Raw genomic sequence first — 19,483 nt, 5'->3', positions numbered from 1 at the left:
TTTTACTAACTAATTTCCACGTGTTCTTCATGATTAAGGTCTACTTTTATTCGCATAACTATTTCAAAGTTCTGCGCAAATCATTTTTCACCAACTTTTCAAAAGTAAGTGGTGCTCACTCAAGCGGAAATATTTTTCGACAGTTATATCGTCATTTGCTTAAATGGATCTGTACCAATGCTAAAATGTGGAAAAAATCGTCAGGATATTACACATATATAATTTTACAGGATTTTTTCTAAGTGTAAACTTTTTTTTGATACGCACTGTAGAGACAGAAAGGAGAGTATTATCGTACGATTTACTAATCATGCCAGAATAAAAACTTGTTATTATCTCCACAAAAAAAAGGATGCATAGAACAGGGATCACGAATTTGGGGCCATTGAATGCAAGATTCTAATTATCATGCATGATAGCATAGGACGAGTAGATATTAATATTGAGTGAAAGAGGATTAATGGTTTCAAGCAATCATCGATCAGTGTGAAGAAACCTCAGCGTGTATGGCAGAGAAACCAGAGATTGAATGAGAGCGACAGACCGAAAAGCAAGAGACAAAACTACTAGCCGTGATGAGACTCGTAATAATACTATTCAAATGAAATGAAAGTAGAATGACCCCATATCTCCACCATCTCTTTGAATAGGGTGAGGATGGAGGAAGTGTCTGCAGTTTGCCTGAAATTATAATTAGCCAGTGTTATAGAACACCTCGCAATCATTCGAGCTGAGCCGTGGAATAAATGAATTTTAGGGTAAAAAGTGAGGATGGTGAGAGCCAATGACCGACTATGCACTATTCCCTATTGATGTTCTACTCCAGGGCATTGTGTTTGGCATGATACTCGAGATAGAAAGCTTATTTTTACCCCTTTCCAATAAACCAATCATCAGGAAACACGATTTCGACAACACTCAACAGTAATGACTTATAACTTAAAAAAAATCAATTCGATGTATATCGTGGTACCGCATTATGCCCTCAATATTGTTTGAGGATGGGGGCAAGATTTTTTTTTCCTTTGACAAACGATTTCGACACTCCTCACTTTCTAAGATACACCATTTTATTTTGTTTCGTGTTTTTGTTGTTATTATTGCATTTCTCGCTTGCATCACCAACTAGAGCTCCCATCATCCCTTCATCGCTTCACCAAGTTTAAAAAGATAAATATGGCTGGTTTTATTTGTTTTCAAAACTCTTTTTCGTAATACAATCTTTACAGTGGAAGGATGGTTTCAAAAAGTAAACTACAGTGCGTATCAAAAAAAGTTTACAATCCTGTAAAAAAATCCTGTAACATTATATATTTGTAATATCCTGAAAATTTTTCCACATTTTAACATTGGTACAGATCCATTTAAGCAAATGACGATTTAATTGTCGAAAAATGTTTCCGCTTGAGTGAGTACCACTTACTTTTGATAAGTTAGTGAAAAATGATTTGCGCAGAACTTTGAAATAGTTATGCGAATAAAAGTAGACCTTCATCATGAATAACACGTGGAATTTAGCTATTAAAATTGATTTGAAGATATCTTTTACCCTTTTAAACTTTTTTCCTTGCCAAAAACACTTCGAAGAGTGCATTGCGCCCCATCCCACTCCCCCACACACCGAGGCCATCGTGACGATATTTGCTTTACACTGAGCTGTGATTTACATGAAATGGCTTAGGCTTGATTTTCATTTTGTTAATCATTAACAAGTTTGGGAAAAGTGTGGAAAAACAGGTATTAAATGAAAAATGAAATGTAAACCCACTTTAAATGATAAAAACTTAGTGAAAAAATGTTGAAGATGTCTGATATAAGATTTTGTTCAGATGTCCTTAGATCCAGCTGGCACAAAAAGGGTAAAGGTTGTGCTTACTAAGTGTTGAAGTTTCAATTTGGATGGCAAAATTGTTACAAAATGCTTGAATGTATCCGTTTTATTTCAATTGACTAAAAGTGCAAGGGAAATATATGAGAAATGTTTTGTAGGGTAAGTTTGATTTCGCCCTTTCCCCTTGACACAGCGTGAAAACTAGCATTTCCGCGCAAACAGATTTCTGCGAGCTTTACAAAAATGGACATTGGATAGATGAGACCCAAACCCAAGATTATATGTGAAAAAAATACCCACATAATGTATATTTTTAATTCCCAGGTCTTTTTCAAAGTGTAAACTTTTTGGATACGCACTGTATAAAGGCCAAGTCCACCCCAAATGTGATTCCAAACCCTATCAGAATCGGATATCAAGGCATTTACCTCTCGCTTGCGGATGTTAAACGGAAAAAATCTTTCCATCCGTCGGAATACGCTTTGCATCAGTTGTGTACCCATTGCATTGCATACGTGTTTCACACGCTCTATCCTTCGAGCATCCGTCCACTGTGATTTCAAAAAGTTTTGAGCTGCACAACAACTTTCAGAACGGATGACATTTCCGCCGTGTACGATGTATATACAGTATGTGACATATACGAACAAAAAACGTTCTATGTCCGTTTCATCCGTGAAACGTCCGCTGTATCCTGTCTGCATCCTCTGGTAACCCTTTCGGAGCTGTCATCCACTTCCATCCGTTTTCATCCGCAAGGTCTTCGATGAACAACCGTTTAACATCCGCGTTACATACGACCCACGTCCGTTATTTTCCGTTATGTTTTCGCATATGCACATTTCTGGAGCGGATGAAAACGGATGGAAATTTTGCTCGTCCGCTGTGTCCTTTAAGAATACATTTTTCCCCCGTCGGGTAGTGGGACCTGGCCTTGAACGAGAAAGTTGTAGCACTGTCGAGATCATGGCTTTGGGAAGTGGGGGTGCAGGGGGTGCTTCAGCACACCCATTATAAACCTGGAAGGTGCTGCGTGTATTATTCACTGTACGCAGCACCCCCTGGATATTATTTTGGTAGGTATATTCTTGTTTTGCTTACAAAATTTCTAGTTACCAAAATAAATTTCATGTTTTATAGTAAAAACCCCTCCTTTTTTTTGGGGGGGGGGGCTTGTCAAATTCAAATTACTCGTGACCAAAATTAACTTTTTGTTGTGTCGTTCAAAGGGCCCTGGTCAAGATTTACATTTTTCAAGAATCAGTACTAAACACAAAGTGATTTTTATCGAGGAAATCAATGATTTTACACACTGTCCTTTTTATTGAATAAGACGGAATTCTAAATATTTCAATTAATTTATAATGTCATGGTAAACAAGAGAACCTCTCTATCGAATATCAAGAACTTAATGCAAGTGATGGACTGAAGAGACCGAAATGATCACGCATGTTATTTTACCCCGGTTGGTTTTTAGATCATAATACTTTGGACAGACTTTTCGTGTAAATTCCATACCAAAATTCATGGGGTAACTGCTATATCCATTCATATATCCCACCCCTCCCCCCCCCCCCACACACACATACACACACCCTCATCCCTCCCCGCTGCACATGATGCGTGTCCCGGATGCGTGTAAGTGTGCGTGCATGAGAGAGAAGAGGAGAGAGCGAGAGAGATAGAGGCATAGACAAAGAGACAAAATGAAAGAAAGCAAATGAAGAGACAGACAAAGGGATATGGATAGAGGGAGACAAGGAGAAAAGACCCAGTCTTTACTTCACATCAAAAGATGATAACATTTTGACATGCAATGTATTCCTGCTGCGTAGACTGCTGAGCGCGTGTAGCCATCATGCCAAGATGCAATGTGGAACACCTGTGACTTGACGTCAATCATCTTCTAATGGCAATTACAAACCAACTAACTAGGTAACAATATTAAAAAAAACAATGACATATCAAATAAATCCATGCTGCCAATAAAACAGCAGGAATATTGATTGCCAAAAAAATCAACTAATTCTTAATTGCGATGCCTTTTTTTCATCTTGAAAAAATAATATGCCTCTGTGAATGATGGCCTATACAATCAACCAAACCATAAGTCGATTTTTTTTATATCACAGCTACGAGGTCTTCATTAACATGTCAATTCTTCTTTTAAAGAAGCCAGAATATTGTTTTAAGAACTATGACAATGTTATTGGTAATAATTACAAATGACGTATCGTTTAATCAAGGGAATCACCTTATTCTATTTACGAAACACACGAGTAAACTAAAATCATGTACTTGAGCATGCATTTTCAAATTGTAGGAAATGCAAAACAGATAGATACACCTGCATAGGCCTACTTGATGCAACACAGTTATATATTAAAACCTAATTGATTACTTTCCAACAATGCCGACGAAAGCCTTTGGTTTCCTTGCTATTCAATTTCCTGAGAGAAACTATAAGTCAAATGGAACAATATCAGATAGGGGCATTAAATCTTCATCATTTCGAATGCCGAGTAGGATAGTCGACAAAAATACCCAGCTTATGATTGGCAATCCGTGCCATATAATGATTTCATTACGGCAGCTAGGCCACTATCATCAAGTGTTGAGCGATGATTTACGTTTTTGGATCGTTCTTTAATGAGGTAGATCTCTTTCCAGGCATGCCCAACAAGGGATGAAGATTCTCACCATACTCCTATAACAATTGACCCACTTCTGCTATCATATTGGATGTCATCACTCACTACACTACAGTGAAGTGCCACAAACAAAATAATGAAAATATTAGGTTACTCACAAACAATCACAGTCCTGTGCACATTGATCATTATTGATATTGTTGAAATAAATACCTATGAAATATGTAATCTATTGCACGTCAGTTAAAATAAAAGATATTAACACAATATTATCATGTATATAAATCCTTCGCAAAACCGGTGTGTTGGCTCAGTTGGTAGAGCGTCCGTCTCACAACCGGGAGGTCGGGGGTTCAAACCCCGGCCGCGTCAGACCAAAAGACGTTAAAAGATGGGAGTTGCTGCTACCCTGTTTGGCGTTCAACGATTAAAGGGATAGAGCCTCGTCGATCTGGCGCTGCACAGTGGCTGCCGGGCCCAGGATCAATTGGGCAAAGCAAATTTTCGGAGTATTTCATTTCATGTCTATTTCGAACAATAAATTATGGATTTTCAAAAGGCAGGGGCGTCCACCTTTAGGATTTTTTTAAGTACTGGAAGGAAAAGGATATACCTATTACAATTATTTTTACAGAAATCATTTTAGAAATAATGTAGCATAATTACACTGGCTTTACACCAAAGCCGCTGTAATGCTTTCAGGGTTTCAAGTAATAAACTCTTGCCATGTTCCCATTTACCTCACCTGGGTTGAGTGCAGCATAATATGGATGGAATTCTTGCTAAAGAAAAATGGAAAAAAAGGGAAATTACAGAATCCGAAAAACTAGAGCTTTGTATTACCTTTCGAGACACCATGGCTTCGCTTATGTATACCAATAATGAATCTCTCTTTTCTTTTTTTTCTTTTTCTTTCTATGGAGCATTTTGCACAGAACCTGTTATTTTGCACAGAACCTCTGTGGAAGGAGGCTTCATAAACAGGAAGGTCATGTGTTCCATCCCGAGGAGCCATATCAAACTTCAAAAGTATTGAAATCCTATGACATAATAGGGCGGCTGCTCGCATGATGACATTAGACAATACATTTTTAACACATAACTGTTCTTTTAGTTTTCATTAAATATTTTACGTTTCTCTAATTTTTCTGCATTGATTAAAATCAACGTGTAGGGTGAACTTTTCCCTCTAAAACACTTTATCGAAATTGGCCTCAATATTATTTTTTCCATGTAGAACACCTCCACTTCATCAAGTCAATTTGTAAAAAAAATATTCACCTGTATAATAACGCCTTTTCTTCTCTCAACCTGAATCCCCAGTCTTTACTCTATACTATGTACTTTCCACATCCATATAAACTAGCTATATTTAATCTCCTTTGTTACACCTTTCTATTGAAAAAAAAAACTCTTCGAAACCATTGGTCTAATTTATATTCAGGTTGTCCTGATTTCACTATTATTCCTCTTTCATCAGAGTGGAGAATAAATCTTGAATAACACATTTTATCGGTGAAAGGCTTGGGCGTACTCTTTCATTTTCCGGTCAGCTGACAATATTCCATACAGTAACCACCATCCATCTTATCCATTACTTCTAAAAACACAACTCCCTCCCTCTCGTCTATCGCACCTAATCACCCCCCCCCCTCTCTCTCTCTCTCCCCCTCTCTCTTTCTCTTTGTCCCCCTTTTTCATCTCCCTCAATCCCTTCCCCTATCTATCATTCCAACTCTTTAATTATTTGCTATTTACGTTATACTAATATTTTTATCCTCCTGATACCATTTTCAGTGCATAATGAGCAAAGCGTGCGGAAAGAAGGTTCAAAAGTATTTTAGAACTGTTTTCCCCCATATACGCCTCTCCCTTCACCCCCCCCCCCTTACAAAATCGGTAAAAGAAGCAGAAATTACGCCAGTGCACGACGGAAAAATTAAGACAGCAGGAAAATAGGCCCTGAGCAACGAAGGAATAGCAAGAGTGCGGAAGCTGGTCTTCAAGAAATATGTCTTTCCCGTCGAGATGAAATCACGGTCGACCTATTTTCACACTTTGAAGCAGGCATGAGCCAGGAAGATTCCTTCCTAAGGGTATGGAGGAGAATTAGTGGGAGGGGTTCCACATTCCCAGGCAAGTGGGTCAAGGGGGAACAGCACTAGACGAAAAGATAACGGATGAACATGAAAGATTTACGGACGTCATGAGAGATGTGCAGATTTCTAGGAATGAAGCATGTTGATCTACATCATCATTGATTTATAATCATACAAATATTCACTGCTTATAAATAGGCGCTCTCAGATTTAATTTACATTTTATCATTGGAATCTTAAAAATAAAAGATCTTTCATCACCATGACTAGGACATTCACAATCTGTTTTAAAAAAGTGCGATTTTATCATGCTAATGGAAAGAATATTGGTATGAAAATAATCGTAGAATGTTACAATTCTCAGACTAGTTTATCAGTTGTTTTCTAAACGTTGAAATACAGTCATGTACCTTCATCAACTCTGTGTCCCTGAATATTCCGTACGTCACAGGAAATGAACTCGGCTATACCTCGATAATTAATGAACATTTCAAGGAAATACATTGTTGAATAAAAAATAAATCATCAGAAAATTGAGAATGAAAATACGTCAGGAGAAAAATGTTTGTCATTAATGAATAATAGCTCAAGGAATTGACGAGATGAAGAGACACGTGACAGTGGATATCTAAGAATGTGAAGCATTTTGTCCTTGTGTGTTCTTCATATCAGTGTATCAACGGAAGTGCAATTTCTTACAAGCTAAGAGCAGGATCAGTAAGTGCAAAACCCCTTTCTCATATCATCGCGTTGAATAAGAAACAACAAAAGAACAAAAGCTTTAAAAATATATATAGATCTAAATATGTGCCACTTTCAAGACAGGTGATATGAATACATAAAAAGCAAGACAAGCAAAGGGAATCCATTACCATAGAATATCAAGGAAAGGGATGTAAGGTCTTAAAGATTTCAAAGTATAACATTTATTATAGACTGGAGCATTGAATGTACTAGGTCTTGGTATTATTTAATCTTGGTCTTGTAAATATGATTGACAAACGCAGTTTTGAATCCATCCTTAATAATCATAATTATGAGGCCAAGTACGAGGAAAAAGCTGGGTCACGCTTGTAAAACCTACTTTCCCGATAATAATTGACAGAGCCATTCTTTCTATATGGCAATTCTTAATGAGATTATATTTTCTCAAATGAATAATATGCATTTGTGGACATGGAAAAAAGCAATAACCAACAAGGAAGAGCCTTTATTTTGGTCACCATGGAAACGGCATCAAAGTAGGTTTAAATCAACTTAATGGCAGTTATTGGAGCAAGAGAGTGACGTGACTTTTTTTTTCTTTCTTTCGAGATAACTTCCTTCCTCTTTTAAGATGGAGAGGCAACGGCGATTGAAGTGGTTGTGTTAACGCATAGTCTATATCGCGAATTTATGATCAGGTTTTCTTAGATATGACATCATATTCATACCATTAAGACATACATTGCGATTGCAATTTTCGAATATTGTTTTGATTGTAAGTCATGAAGAAGTAATATATACGTAAGTTATTAGATTATTTCACCATGAGCCAGTCATCTGCAAAAAAGGGAGTTTGTGTTAAGATATAACAATGTAATGACATGCAATCACACGTTAACTCTGATAAATGGATCAAGGACTTTTTGAAACAGCGAATTGGTTAAAGAAGAAAGAAAAAATGAGGGAAAAAGCCCGAAATGAAATAATGCCATTTTCCCTATTGTTGAGTAAAATAAAATGATGGTCTTGAAATCTTAAGGTATTTAGAAATGGAAACAAAAGTTTGACTACTAGGACTGGATGTAGGGTAAAGGTAAATCTGATCAAGTAAAATGATTGACCGAGAAAAGGAAAGTCAAGGATAGAAGGGATGGAGAGAGCCGGGAGAAAATGTAAATGGAGATGTGCGAGTTGGTGCGTGTGAATGGGCGTGTGTGTCTGTGAGAAAGGAGATATGTGTTTGGAGTGTGAAGGTGTGTGTGGAGATTTGTGGGTTTTGGATGTGTGTTTGTGTCTGTCAGAATGGAGATGTGTAAATATGTGACGTTCGTGAGTGTGTATACGGGTATGTACGTGTGAGGACAGAGATATGTGTGTGTTTAGAGCGTGTGTGTGGGTGTATGTGTGTTAGAATAGAGATAAGTGGGTTTTGGACGTGTTTTTGTGTCTGCCTGAATAAAGATGTGTATGTGGCGTGTGTGGGAGTGTGGGGTTACGAGTATGTACGTGTGAGAATAAAAATGTGTGTGTGCGTGTTTCGAGAGTGTGGGTGGGTGTATGTGTGTTAGAATATAGATAAGTGGGTTTTGGACGTGTTTTTGTGTCTGCCGGTATAGAGATGTGTATGTGGCGTGTGTGGGGGGTCCGGGTGTGTACGTGTGAGAATAGAAATATGTGGGTTTAGGGCTGGTGTGATAGATAAGACTTTCTGAGGTATGGGGTAGGAGTGTGTCCGGGGTGTGTGTGTGTGAGTAGGTGCATGTTCAGTATACTAGTATGTGTATGCTAAGTGTGCATTTGGGTTTTTCGTGTAAGAAAAATGATGTACCAACCAGCAGAATGACAAATAATTATCAGAGGTGACCCAATACTAAAAAAAGTGAATGCATTTTAAAAGTTGTCATAAGTGAAAGATGTTGCAGACAAAATGCCATTACATTTCAGCTTTTAAAACAGATTACTGAGCTATAGGCCCACATTAGGTTTCATCTCTTCAATAACTAAAATAATAATTTCTTTTGACCTTGCAGTAGAACGCTGCCGTCGATGATCACGGATGACTGAACGTCCAATCCGTTGATGCATACGACAATGGCCAACGAGGGCAAAATAATCATATCCCTCGTGGCTATATAGACGTGGTAATAAAGGCAGGGTTAAGCCCATTTACATTACACTGACCTACATACATGTATACTGAACTATAAACAGAAACAGGTCACAAAATCTGCAGATAGAAATTATTCTAACCGTGAAGTGTTTTGCCTGAATGACCACATCTTTTTATGGAGGGTAATAAGAATCCAATTACATACTTCAGGAATATAAATCAGGCTAATCGTTAGAATAATATAAAGTAAAAGAAAACATGATACACATTTGTTTTGGATATCAGGCTACGGGTGGATGAAAATATCAACAGTGCATGGGCTGCATTTGGCTGGACGAATAGTTTAATCGTAAACCAAATACAACTTCTATTTATAGGGAATCTTTAAGCAAATATTTTCCATGGATTGTGTCAATATACATTAAAAAAATCCAGGTTATACAACAGTTATAGAAGGAATGTGAACATGTGAAATGTACATGAAAAGTATTTGATAATTCAAAATGAATTGTTCAAAAGTCTAATTTCAGATAAATTTTAAAAGGTGTTTTCATCTTAAGTAGATGTTAGATTAAGATATACATTTATGATGTTCTATAAAGAATTTCTTTATATGGCTTTTTTCGCTCGGTAAACTAGAATTTTCATTCGACCATTTTCCACCAAAAGGGGTCCCAAACATGGCGTATTCGGCAACATAATTATCTGAAAGCTTGCGAGATCGCAAATTAAGCGAGTGGACTTTCTAAAATGAATTTTTTGATAGATTTTAAGATAGCATTCACAAAAAATCTTATTCTTTCCTTTCCCATTCTTTTCTTTTTCTTTTCTTTTCCCTTCCCAGTAGCCAAAAGCACCCCTCCCAACGACAAGCCGTTGAATGCAGGTACAAATACACATAGAGTAAAAAAAGACACATGGAGACATAGAGGGGTGGGGGAGCGAACACTCTTCACAAAAACTTTGCATTTTTTTCTTTAGCGAATATGAAACAACAAAGGGTTATATTATTAATCGAATCTTCATATTCAGAATTACTCATTTTTTGCTATAACTGTAATTTTAATATTTAAATTGGATGAATGTATTCATGGCCTAAGAACCAATTGCACCGCGCCTCTAATATTCCAATACACCTATGCTGCGTTAATTTTATAGTCTTTCAACATATGGGGGGATGTTATACCGGGGAAGAAAAAAAGAAAAGCTTAAATTTCTTTTAATTCTTTTCGCTAATTCTAATTTCATGGACCTACCAGATGTGTAATAAAGAAGAAATCGAAACTAAACATTCCAACAAACCAACATCCACGTAAAGCAGTTATTTATAGATAAGCGAACAATGATTGAGCACTCACTATTCACAGAAGTTTAATTTACTAAAATTTTATACTTCCTGATAGAGCTCAATATTAAATGTTAACGTATTTGAGCATCGTCTCACATAATATTGAATAACCCTCGTTATTCACAAAGAATCTGATTGTCTTTTTTTATTATAAAGAACGTTTACAAAAAAAAAACTTACCTCCAATGTAAATACAGAGAATGGAGCCTATGGGAGAAAACCTTTGAATTAGTGTACATGTGATTTGGGGAATTTACAGATGATTCTGATATGATTATTTACATCTGAGACCAACCTGAAAACATGAAAGTACTATGATGAGAAAAAAAAGGTTAAAGAAAGAAAGGGTCAGCTGGGTGCAACTGTTATTTTAGTCATACACTGTATTTGATTATTTCCCGGTCATTTCATTCACTACACCATAGGACTAGTCATATTAGTTGCACCCAACTGACTACCAATCTAGTCATATTAACTAGTTTGTTTTAGAGAATATTGTATTAAATACCTTGCCCATGGGCAAACATAATATAAGAATCAGATAATGAATTCACTGTCTTACATTTATCTCGTCAAGCCTCCCATTCTACAGCTTCCAACCAATTCAATCAACATTAGATGGAGCTATTGCATGGAAGCAGCCTATCAGAATAAAATCATCAAAGGCAAAATGGTAGGGCCCTCAATATCAAATACCCTCAGCTGGAGTCTTGCTCAACCAGTTACAGGTTCACAACTTAAAATGACACCATATGTAGTCTCCTATTATATAACAAATTTGTCCACTTTAATCTTCACATTAGTCACACCACACATTTATGATACTTAAGAACATATCTGTCATAGATTGTCTCAAAACATTTCTCTTTTTTTTTACACAATCACAATTTCCATTGGAATTTATTCCAAGCTGCAGTGTTGATCTTCAACCTGTTAATCAAATGTATCCAGACTACTCTCTAGAAAATGAGTCATCATAAAACTCCCATTATGCAATTGATAACTTTGGAGACCAGTCCAAATAGAGGATTTGTCTCATAACTACAAAATGAAAAAAAAACTCAGGTACACAAATAATTCATAACAAGTCTTTTATTTCACAAAATATATTGATAACATTATCAATGAGTGTATGTAGTTAAGACACTTTTCTATACCTGATACATCTGCATTGTACCCACTAGAAAGAGGATGAAATTTACATGAATGTAACAGTAAATAGCTGTAAATAATTCCAGACATTCTTGGGAATGTGAAAATTACAAAATTTTCTCTGAAATTACAGGGAAACAGGATTAAAGTCTGAAAGATTTGAAAATAAAATATAAACACAACTTTACAGTGAGTAAAACCACCTCACACTTTTACAGTTACATGAAGGTACACATTGTATGGAGTTTCAAGAAAAAAATATGGGCAAAACTTATTATATTCTAATGATATTTCATTTAAAGAAATCATTTAAGGACCCTGACTGAAGCAAAAAGTCGAATTGTTAAATCATATGCTAATTCAAAGCTTATAAGCTACAAAACACAGCAATGCCATGTTCAAGTATTTTTACCACTTGCAAGCTGAAAATTTTGCTTGGGAATATCAAAGTCAATTATCAGCCTCTAAAAAAAAAGATTAAGTGCTGTCCTCCCCAGCCGGAAGTCTGTGACATCATTTTGTGATTAAGTAGGACTGAAAACTAGGCTATTTTGGGCTTTACTACTACACATTTGTTTTTCTTCACTATATCACATGTAAATATAGTGAATCGATTTTCCTGCATACTTGAATGGTGAAATTGACATAACACCATCTGGAATATGTTAGCTTGACCATCATTATTATTGCAAAGTCAGCATATTGTACTAAAAAATGGTTTCAATCTTTGTAAGGGTCTACAAAACTGATGTAAATATTCAATTTTTGATAGGTAAAACACACCCCTGGGGATTAATGCGCTTGCAACAAGAACTCAAGCTGGAGTAAACTTGGTCATGAAATTGTTTTGAAAAGTATCTCTTCACCAAGAATGCCTTGATTTCAAACACCGAGTGAAAGAAAATGTTATACAAACTTTTCAATCCTTTTTCAGTGAGCGCTTTTCTCACTGTAAGTAAGTCTTTCCATCTCAATTTAACCAAAACAGTCACATTACCATACACATTAAGTCCCAGTGATTTTGTTTCAGTTGCTTAGTACATAATACCTAATAAACCTAAAAACTAAGAACTTTATCTGAACTAATCTGCAAATAAAAGAACAGAGTTCTTGGTCATGCAACATAAATAGATACAATCAATAGTTTCAATTAAGTGACAATTTTAGTAATTGCTTTGCTAGAATTTATTTACAATCAATATAAAATTGATTGAAACATGTGAGAGGGTACTGCATGAGGAAACAATGATAGTACACCTACATCCCATGTCCAAGACAAATAAATATGACCATACTTCTGATTTCTGTAGGAATAAGTTCAGCAAGTAGGAGTGTAGCCAGTGTAAGACACCACATATTGAACATGGTTCAGAGCCCAGTCAAAAAAGACAATGGAAATGACTTTTTTACTATACATGCTCTGGGGTCTGTAACAGAAAGCTTACCAATCATCATAGAACATTTCTTTTTATTGATTGCATTTATAGCATGAATGGCTACAATATACAACTAATCATGAAAATAGAGCGTACAACTAATCGCTAACATTTGAGTTACAGGGCCCTTAACATGATATTCCACAGCTTTTGGAATATCAAATGGGTATTCAAATCTTAAATTCATACTGTTCTCTACAATAACTACCATAATGTGTTCAGAGTTTAGAAAACATAACTCAATATGTTATTATCATTGTTCATGTTATTGTGTTTATGTGTCGCTTGTTTTCTACGATGAGTATTGAAGAGAGCGTGACTTTTGTTTAAAAAAAATAACAATGATAACAAGAATTTGCTTTAAATATGAACCGAGGATACTGAGTGGTTCACAAGGAAATGCAAGCATGCAAGAGAAAAAGCTGGAAAAGTAGCAACAAACATTTCTCTGGTGCAAGTTAGAAAGACTGCATACCAGTTGAAATACAACAAAATGACAAAAGAATCTTTAATGAGATCAATAAATGGCTAACTGTGAGTGTGAATGTACAAGTGCAGTGTATAATGAATTGACAATGAACAGTATTAATAGAAAATGTTATGTAGAGATAAGGAGCTAGTAATCGAATCCTCTTACTTAGTGGTGAATGAATTACATGATATTTATGCACATGCTTTTAATCAGATATCATATTCAAACACTACAAATTTTATCAATGGATTACTTTTTTTTTTTAAGCATGGTATCAAGAGTTGCATGTTCACATGCAGTTAATTAATCCATTATCATTGCCTTTACTCATCCCTTATATTCACTGAATTAATAATTTGTAATACTCACTGAATTCTAACTTCAGAAAAGAGGACCATATTTCATCTTGGAATTTATGTTCCAATAGCTTCTACCAGAATTCAAATTAGCTTGAAATATTGTTTCTAGAGTAGGAAAAGAAAAAAAAAGAGTACTGAAAACTACACTACTTAACTACATGTACTTGTAATGCCCAAGTCTTGTATTAGTAAAAAGCATGATGAATATTTTTGCCACAATTATTTCAGAAAAATACATTGATTCTAAAAGGAAAAAAAAGAAGACAACCTCTTTTAATACAACCTACCTTATTCTGTAAATGAAAAAAATAGAAAAATAGCTTCATGCACTTCTATTCTATATTTCAGAATTCAGAAAATAAAGTAGAGATAACAAATATAATTTTATATTTACAATGTTTATATAAAAGTTTATGAAAGCAAATGAGACCACTTGGGTATGCATTCCACCACATACAAATGTTGGAAATAAACTACATGTACTGTACATGTCTATCATGATAGTTTATATTGGGTCCAGTAACACAATGCTTAGTGTTTGATCATAGGAATGACTTATAAGTTTGATTGCATTGATCATTATGTGCAATCAATCATATAAGTCACATGTATGATCAATCACTAACCTTTGTGTACCAGTTCTACAGAATCAGGTAGAGGTCATCAAGCAATTTACACACATTACCGATAATTTAAACAACTTGAATACACACTTCAATCATGAATTAACACTTTCCAACTTAAAACAACAACTCATTCATTCCTATATTGGCTTAAAGCAATCTACCAATTGAACTTTTCAGATATAATTACAAAGTCCAATTTTTACAGAAGGATGAAAAATGACGATCATTTTCTTTCACTTCTCAAGTTTCTATAAAAATAATCTTCTCACCAACTTCTGAAATAAAATATTTGAATCAATATACAGTCATTTCAAACAAAGTGAATATGCAAAAAATATTTGATTAGAGCTACATAGACTACAGGTTTTCATGTGTACATACAGCTATGATTATGCATGTATTATTCTTACATGTTTGTATTACCTATTACTGTTGTTTGTCTGTCATGGATATTTACAGCATTGCACATTTTCTTTTTTAATGAATGAAAGTGTGATAAATAACCCTGATACCAATTTATGATAGTAAATACAGACTAAATAAAAAGGCAAGACTACAAAAACTATGCACAGCAAGCAGCATTTAAACATATCTTTAAACAATTCCTTTTTGCACACAACTTAAAACATCATAAACACATCTAGAAAGGGAATGCTAAATATTAAACATGATATACATTTCTTTTCAAAGTAGTGATATATAAGGACAACAGAATTCATGACAGTCAGATTTTTACTAAGTAATTTCACCACATGAAAATGAACCAAATATTTATATCACTGGTTTGCACTCAGAGAGCCTGAAAATCAATTACATACACATTATTTTTCTTTTTCAAATAAGACAATGAAGAAAGATGCAGTTTATATGAAATGCTGCCAGAATGAAAGACAGAGGGCATATATATAATGGAAAATTGCATAAATCGGAAATGTAGTTTGTATAGAAATTAATCAATGATATATCATCACATTAAAATGTAATCAATAGTTGCATAATATTGATGTTTACCCACATAGAAATCATCAAAAACATTGACCGATCCTCGATAAGTTTTACTCTCACACTGTCACCTAACTGTCTGCAAATATATATGTGCCTGGAGCATCTCTAGTAATGAATATGTTTCATTTTATAAATATTGTCATTATTACCATATGTTATACTTTGTATTCTTAATATCAAGAAGCTAGCTATCTCTTTCCAAAATTTGAGGCCTTAATTATGATCACCATGTACTTGAATGATAAACTTCCATGACATCCTATATGTGATTGTGATCAAATTGATCAAATTCAGTACATTCATATGAACTAGTGTGCAATCAGCAAGCCATGACAGGCTCGATTTATTTTTTCTGATGAGCCAGATCATGAGATATTAAATTAATGATGAAGAATGAGTGTATGACTCATTTTTGTAATCACAATATAGTTTAACATTTCTAAAGAGAAGCTCTTTTAAATCTTCCTAAGTGAAACTGCTGAATGAATACCAAGGTCTACTCTACTATTTTGATTGATTTTAAGTACAGTGTTCGATGTTGGCATTTGATGTTAAGGGTGAAAATCAAGCTGCTTTATTAAGCTCAAAATAATCTCTGGGTTTATAAAACAATACTTATTTTATTATTGATAGTTCAAATTCAATGATGTCAATAGTAACGCCAGCAAGGTTTCAAGTTGGATATTGTGCCCGATGTTTATTTTGCTCCAACACCCAGTGGCATTTGACACTGTACTTGAAATCAGCCACATCATATTGGGATATGGTGGTCCCTCACTTAGAGGGTGTACCAACAAACTTACATTCTTTCTACTGCAAATATCAACTACAATAGTTGCAATCAACAGATCAACCGTATCTGCAGAAAATTATCTCATACATGCAGAAAGAATGTTTTGATCAACTTTGTAGTAAATTATACCATTAATTCTTGATTTCAATAGCAATTCAAATGATGACGGGCATTTGTCTACTAGTATATCATTTCCATAATCTGTTCATCAACATCAAATATCAGCTGTAAGGTGAAGTACATTGGAAGCAAACATGTGGCTGAATTTTTCTTAAAGTAAAAAATACAAAACACTAATAGGAATATCTTCACTTGGTAATTGCTTTGTAATTAAATGGATATGAATAATGCACGGAGTTCATTAATGTGAGAAAGATGAGACAGTTCAAATATCCTCAGAGGTCACTGCTAAGGCTTTTCTCACAAAAAAATGCATATAATATACGAAATGTAGGTCTCAAACCTTGAATTAAATCTGGATGACAACCTGTTTTAGTCAAATGAACCATCTTTAATTTCAGATATCCTGAGAAGAAGAAATTACTGAAAATAACTAGATATCATACTGTAGGTCTGTCTATCTACGAATGGTGATTATCCACAAAGCAATTTTTGCAAGTGATTCAAGGTCCATTTTTTTCCATCATTGATGCATCCTCCGAGCAGTATGCTACTTCCAAACATCAGAGAAAGACCTACGAAATGGCTAGATCACAACAGTGTGTCATGATGATCGTTTGATGATCAGAATCCTAAATGGTTGTCTACAAGAAAAGAAGATGACGAGGAGACCTTGACTGGCTTTCTTAATAAACTGTTAAATGTGGAACCGCAAGGTATGAAGCACAGCAGTGGCCTAGCTCAGAAGCATGGTACTAGGTTGACTCTCTGAATCTGTCATCAATCTCACAAGTCACAAATGATGATGGTAGAGGATTATAATGCATCACGAAGACAGTCTCTTGTTTTGAAACAGATAAATGAAAGATCATACCCCTGTTCCTTCTATCTGTGTCAATCGCTTCTCCAGTTCTAGAAGACGTGCTTGATGGTCAGACACCATGTTAAACAGCTGCAAAGAAGGATAGCCAAACAATCATACTTCTTAAACTAAAGTCATAACAAAGATACTGTTAAGAATTATTTTCTGTGAAAATGAACAAATGAGAACATCTGGCAAAAAATGGTAATTTCATGATGAACTGATAATTCAATGAATAGATATGTTTCTCCTCCCAATGTATTTAAATACTTGGACTGGAGAAAACTATTGTTAAAACCAAATGTACTTTAATTTATATGACATTCTATTAACTTACTTTACTTAAGCTTGATTCAGAAAATAATAGAAAAGAACACAACTTTTTAATTGGGCATCTTTTCATGAATAATTCAGAAATAACATTAGACATATATGTAATTCATGCTGCTCAAAGTTTGAACACATGAGATAATATTTCTATCTTATTCCTACCTTCTGGTTCTCATTTTCTAGATGTGTGACCCTGTCTCTCAGAGCTTCCACCTCTGCATCTCTAGCCAAACCCATCTTGAAAGAATCCCCAGACTGTGAGAGTGCTGCAAAGCTTAGAGGAGGTACAAAGTGAGGACGATGGAAACCACTGTCTGTAGAACCTGTACCATCTAATGTGGGTTTATCTGATGGGAGCGTGTTTGGTGTAGAGTTGTGTTGAGAAGGATCGTTATTGATAGGAGTGGCATAATCCGTCCTATCGTTATTCACAGAGTCTATCGTTGGCATGGGAATGAACTCAGCTTCCTCCAGCTCCTAGGAGTAGAGTAAAAATTCATAAATGTATGAAAAAAACTATTGGAAGCATGACAAAAACTCAACATCTAATGATGTCAACAAGATAGTAACACAAGGCAAAAGCGATTTTAAGAAAATAACCAGAAATATTGTGATTTGTGAAGGCAGGCAACAGAATCATATCAAAACTTCATTGTGAAATGACTGAGATGGAATAACACTTTTCATAAGAGCCTTGCACGTAAACTTTAATGTTGACCTCAAAATTAAGTGAAAGAAATAGACGCTCTATTCAACTCGGCTAACGCCTTGTTAAATAGAGCATCTTTCTTTCACCTCATGCGAAATCTCACACCATCGTACTCACGCCTATTTGCTATTTGTATATAAAAACTAGGTATATTAGGCCATAGTACCTCAGGTCATCTCAATGGAACCGGACTGATCGGATTGGATACTGGTAATGTTTCATCCATTCCAGTTTTTGTATGTCATCAGTCTTAGCAGAACATGGGAATAAAGCTTGGTATTCATTTTACTTTCTTATTTATTCATTTTTGTCTAATGTAAACTTGTTTCAGTCAAATGGAACTGCAATATCAAGATTTGGATGGGGTACGTTTATATTTTGTTGCTCAAACTTATTGATTTTTTATATGTCTTATTCATCAGATTTTCATTAGAATCTGTAAAGAAAAGTTCAAACATGAGTCAGATCTAATACAAGTTATACTTACATTTTTAAGCCATGGTGGCATGCTGCTTTCTTCACTATTCTCATCATCATCATCATCTCCTCCTCCATTAGTTCTTTCATCTCTTTGGCTCACACTACCACCGGTCTCCTGTCCAGAACTCCCTGTGTAATGTTCTACATCATTAGATGACGTCTCTGGTGTATGATTCACTGATGGGCCTTGCTGTGATGACTGTCTTGACTGAACACTCTGAGAGCTTCTTACAGGTGTTGGATCAGGGCTGCTCTTCTCACTCTCTTGATCAAAGCTTCCTGTAAAGACACTATCTTGGCTGACTTGGGAACTCACTGAACAAAACAAAGATTAGAGAAACACTGCAACTTCACTGCAAACAATACATATTGTGTTAGTTTAATCTAGCTTTAAT

General features: G+C 35.2%; 1 protein-coding gene across 2 annotated transcripts in view; it reads right to left on the bottom strand.

The window, feature by feature from the left end:
* Positions 1 to 12,316: 12,316 nt before the first annotated feature.
* LOC121419189 (serine/threonine-protein kinase Nek9-like) overlaps positions 12,317 to 19,483 on the bottom strand; it is a 31,958-nt gene continuing 24,791 nt past the window's right edge. The window contains exons 20-22 of one of the 2 annotated variants that reach the window (XM_041613542.1): positions 19,096 to 19,367; positions 18,062 to 18,376; positions 12,317 to 17,659 (exon numbers count right to left, since the gene is read on the bottom strand). In XM_041613542.1, coding sequence (XP_041469476.1) covers positions 17,576 to 17,659; positions 18,062 to 18,376; positions 19,096 to 19,367 — 671 coding nt within the window. In that variant the 3' untranslated portion in view covers positions 12,317 to 17,575. Of the gene's footprint in view, positions 17,660 to 18,061; positions 18,377 to 19,095; positions 19,404 to 19,483 lie in introns of both variants that reach the window. The other variant, XM_041613541.1, reaches the window with a different exon arrangement.

Source organism: Lytechinus variegatus, chromosome 7 (assembly GCF_018143015.1).
Source record: "Lytechinus variegatus isolate NC3 chromosome 7, Lvar_3.0, whole genome shotgun sequence".
Taxonomy (NCBI): Eukaryota; Metazoa; Echinodermata; class Echinoidea; order Temnopleuroida; family Toxopneustidae; genus Lytechinus; species Lytechinus variegatus.
Note: the sequence above shows the minus strand (reverse complement) of the source record. Positions and strands in the feature narration are given on the sequence as shown.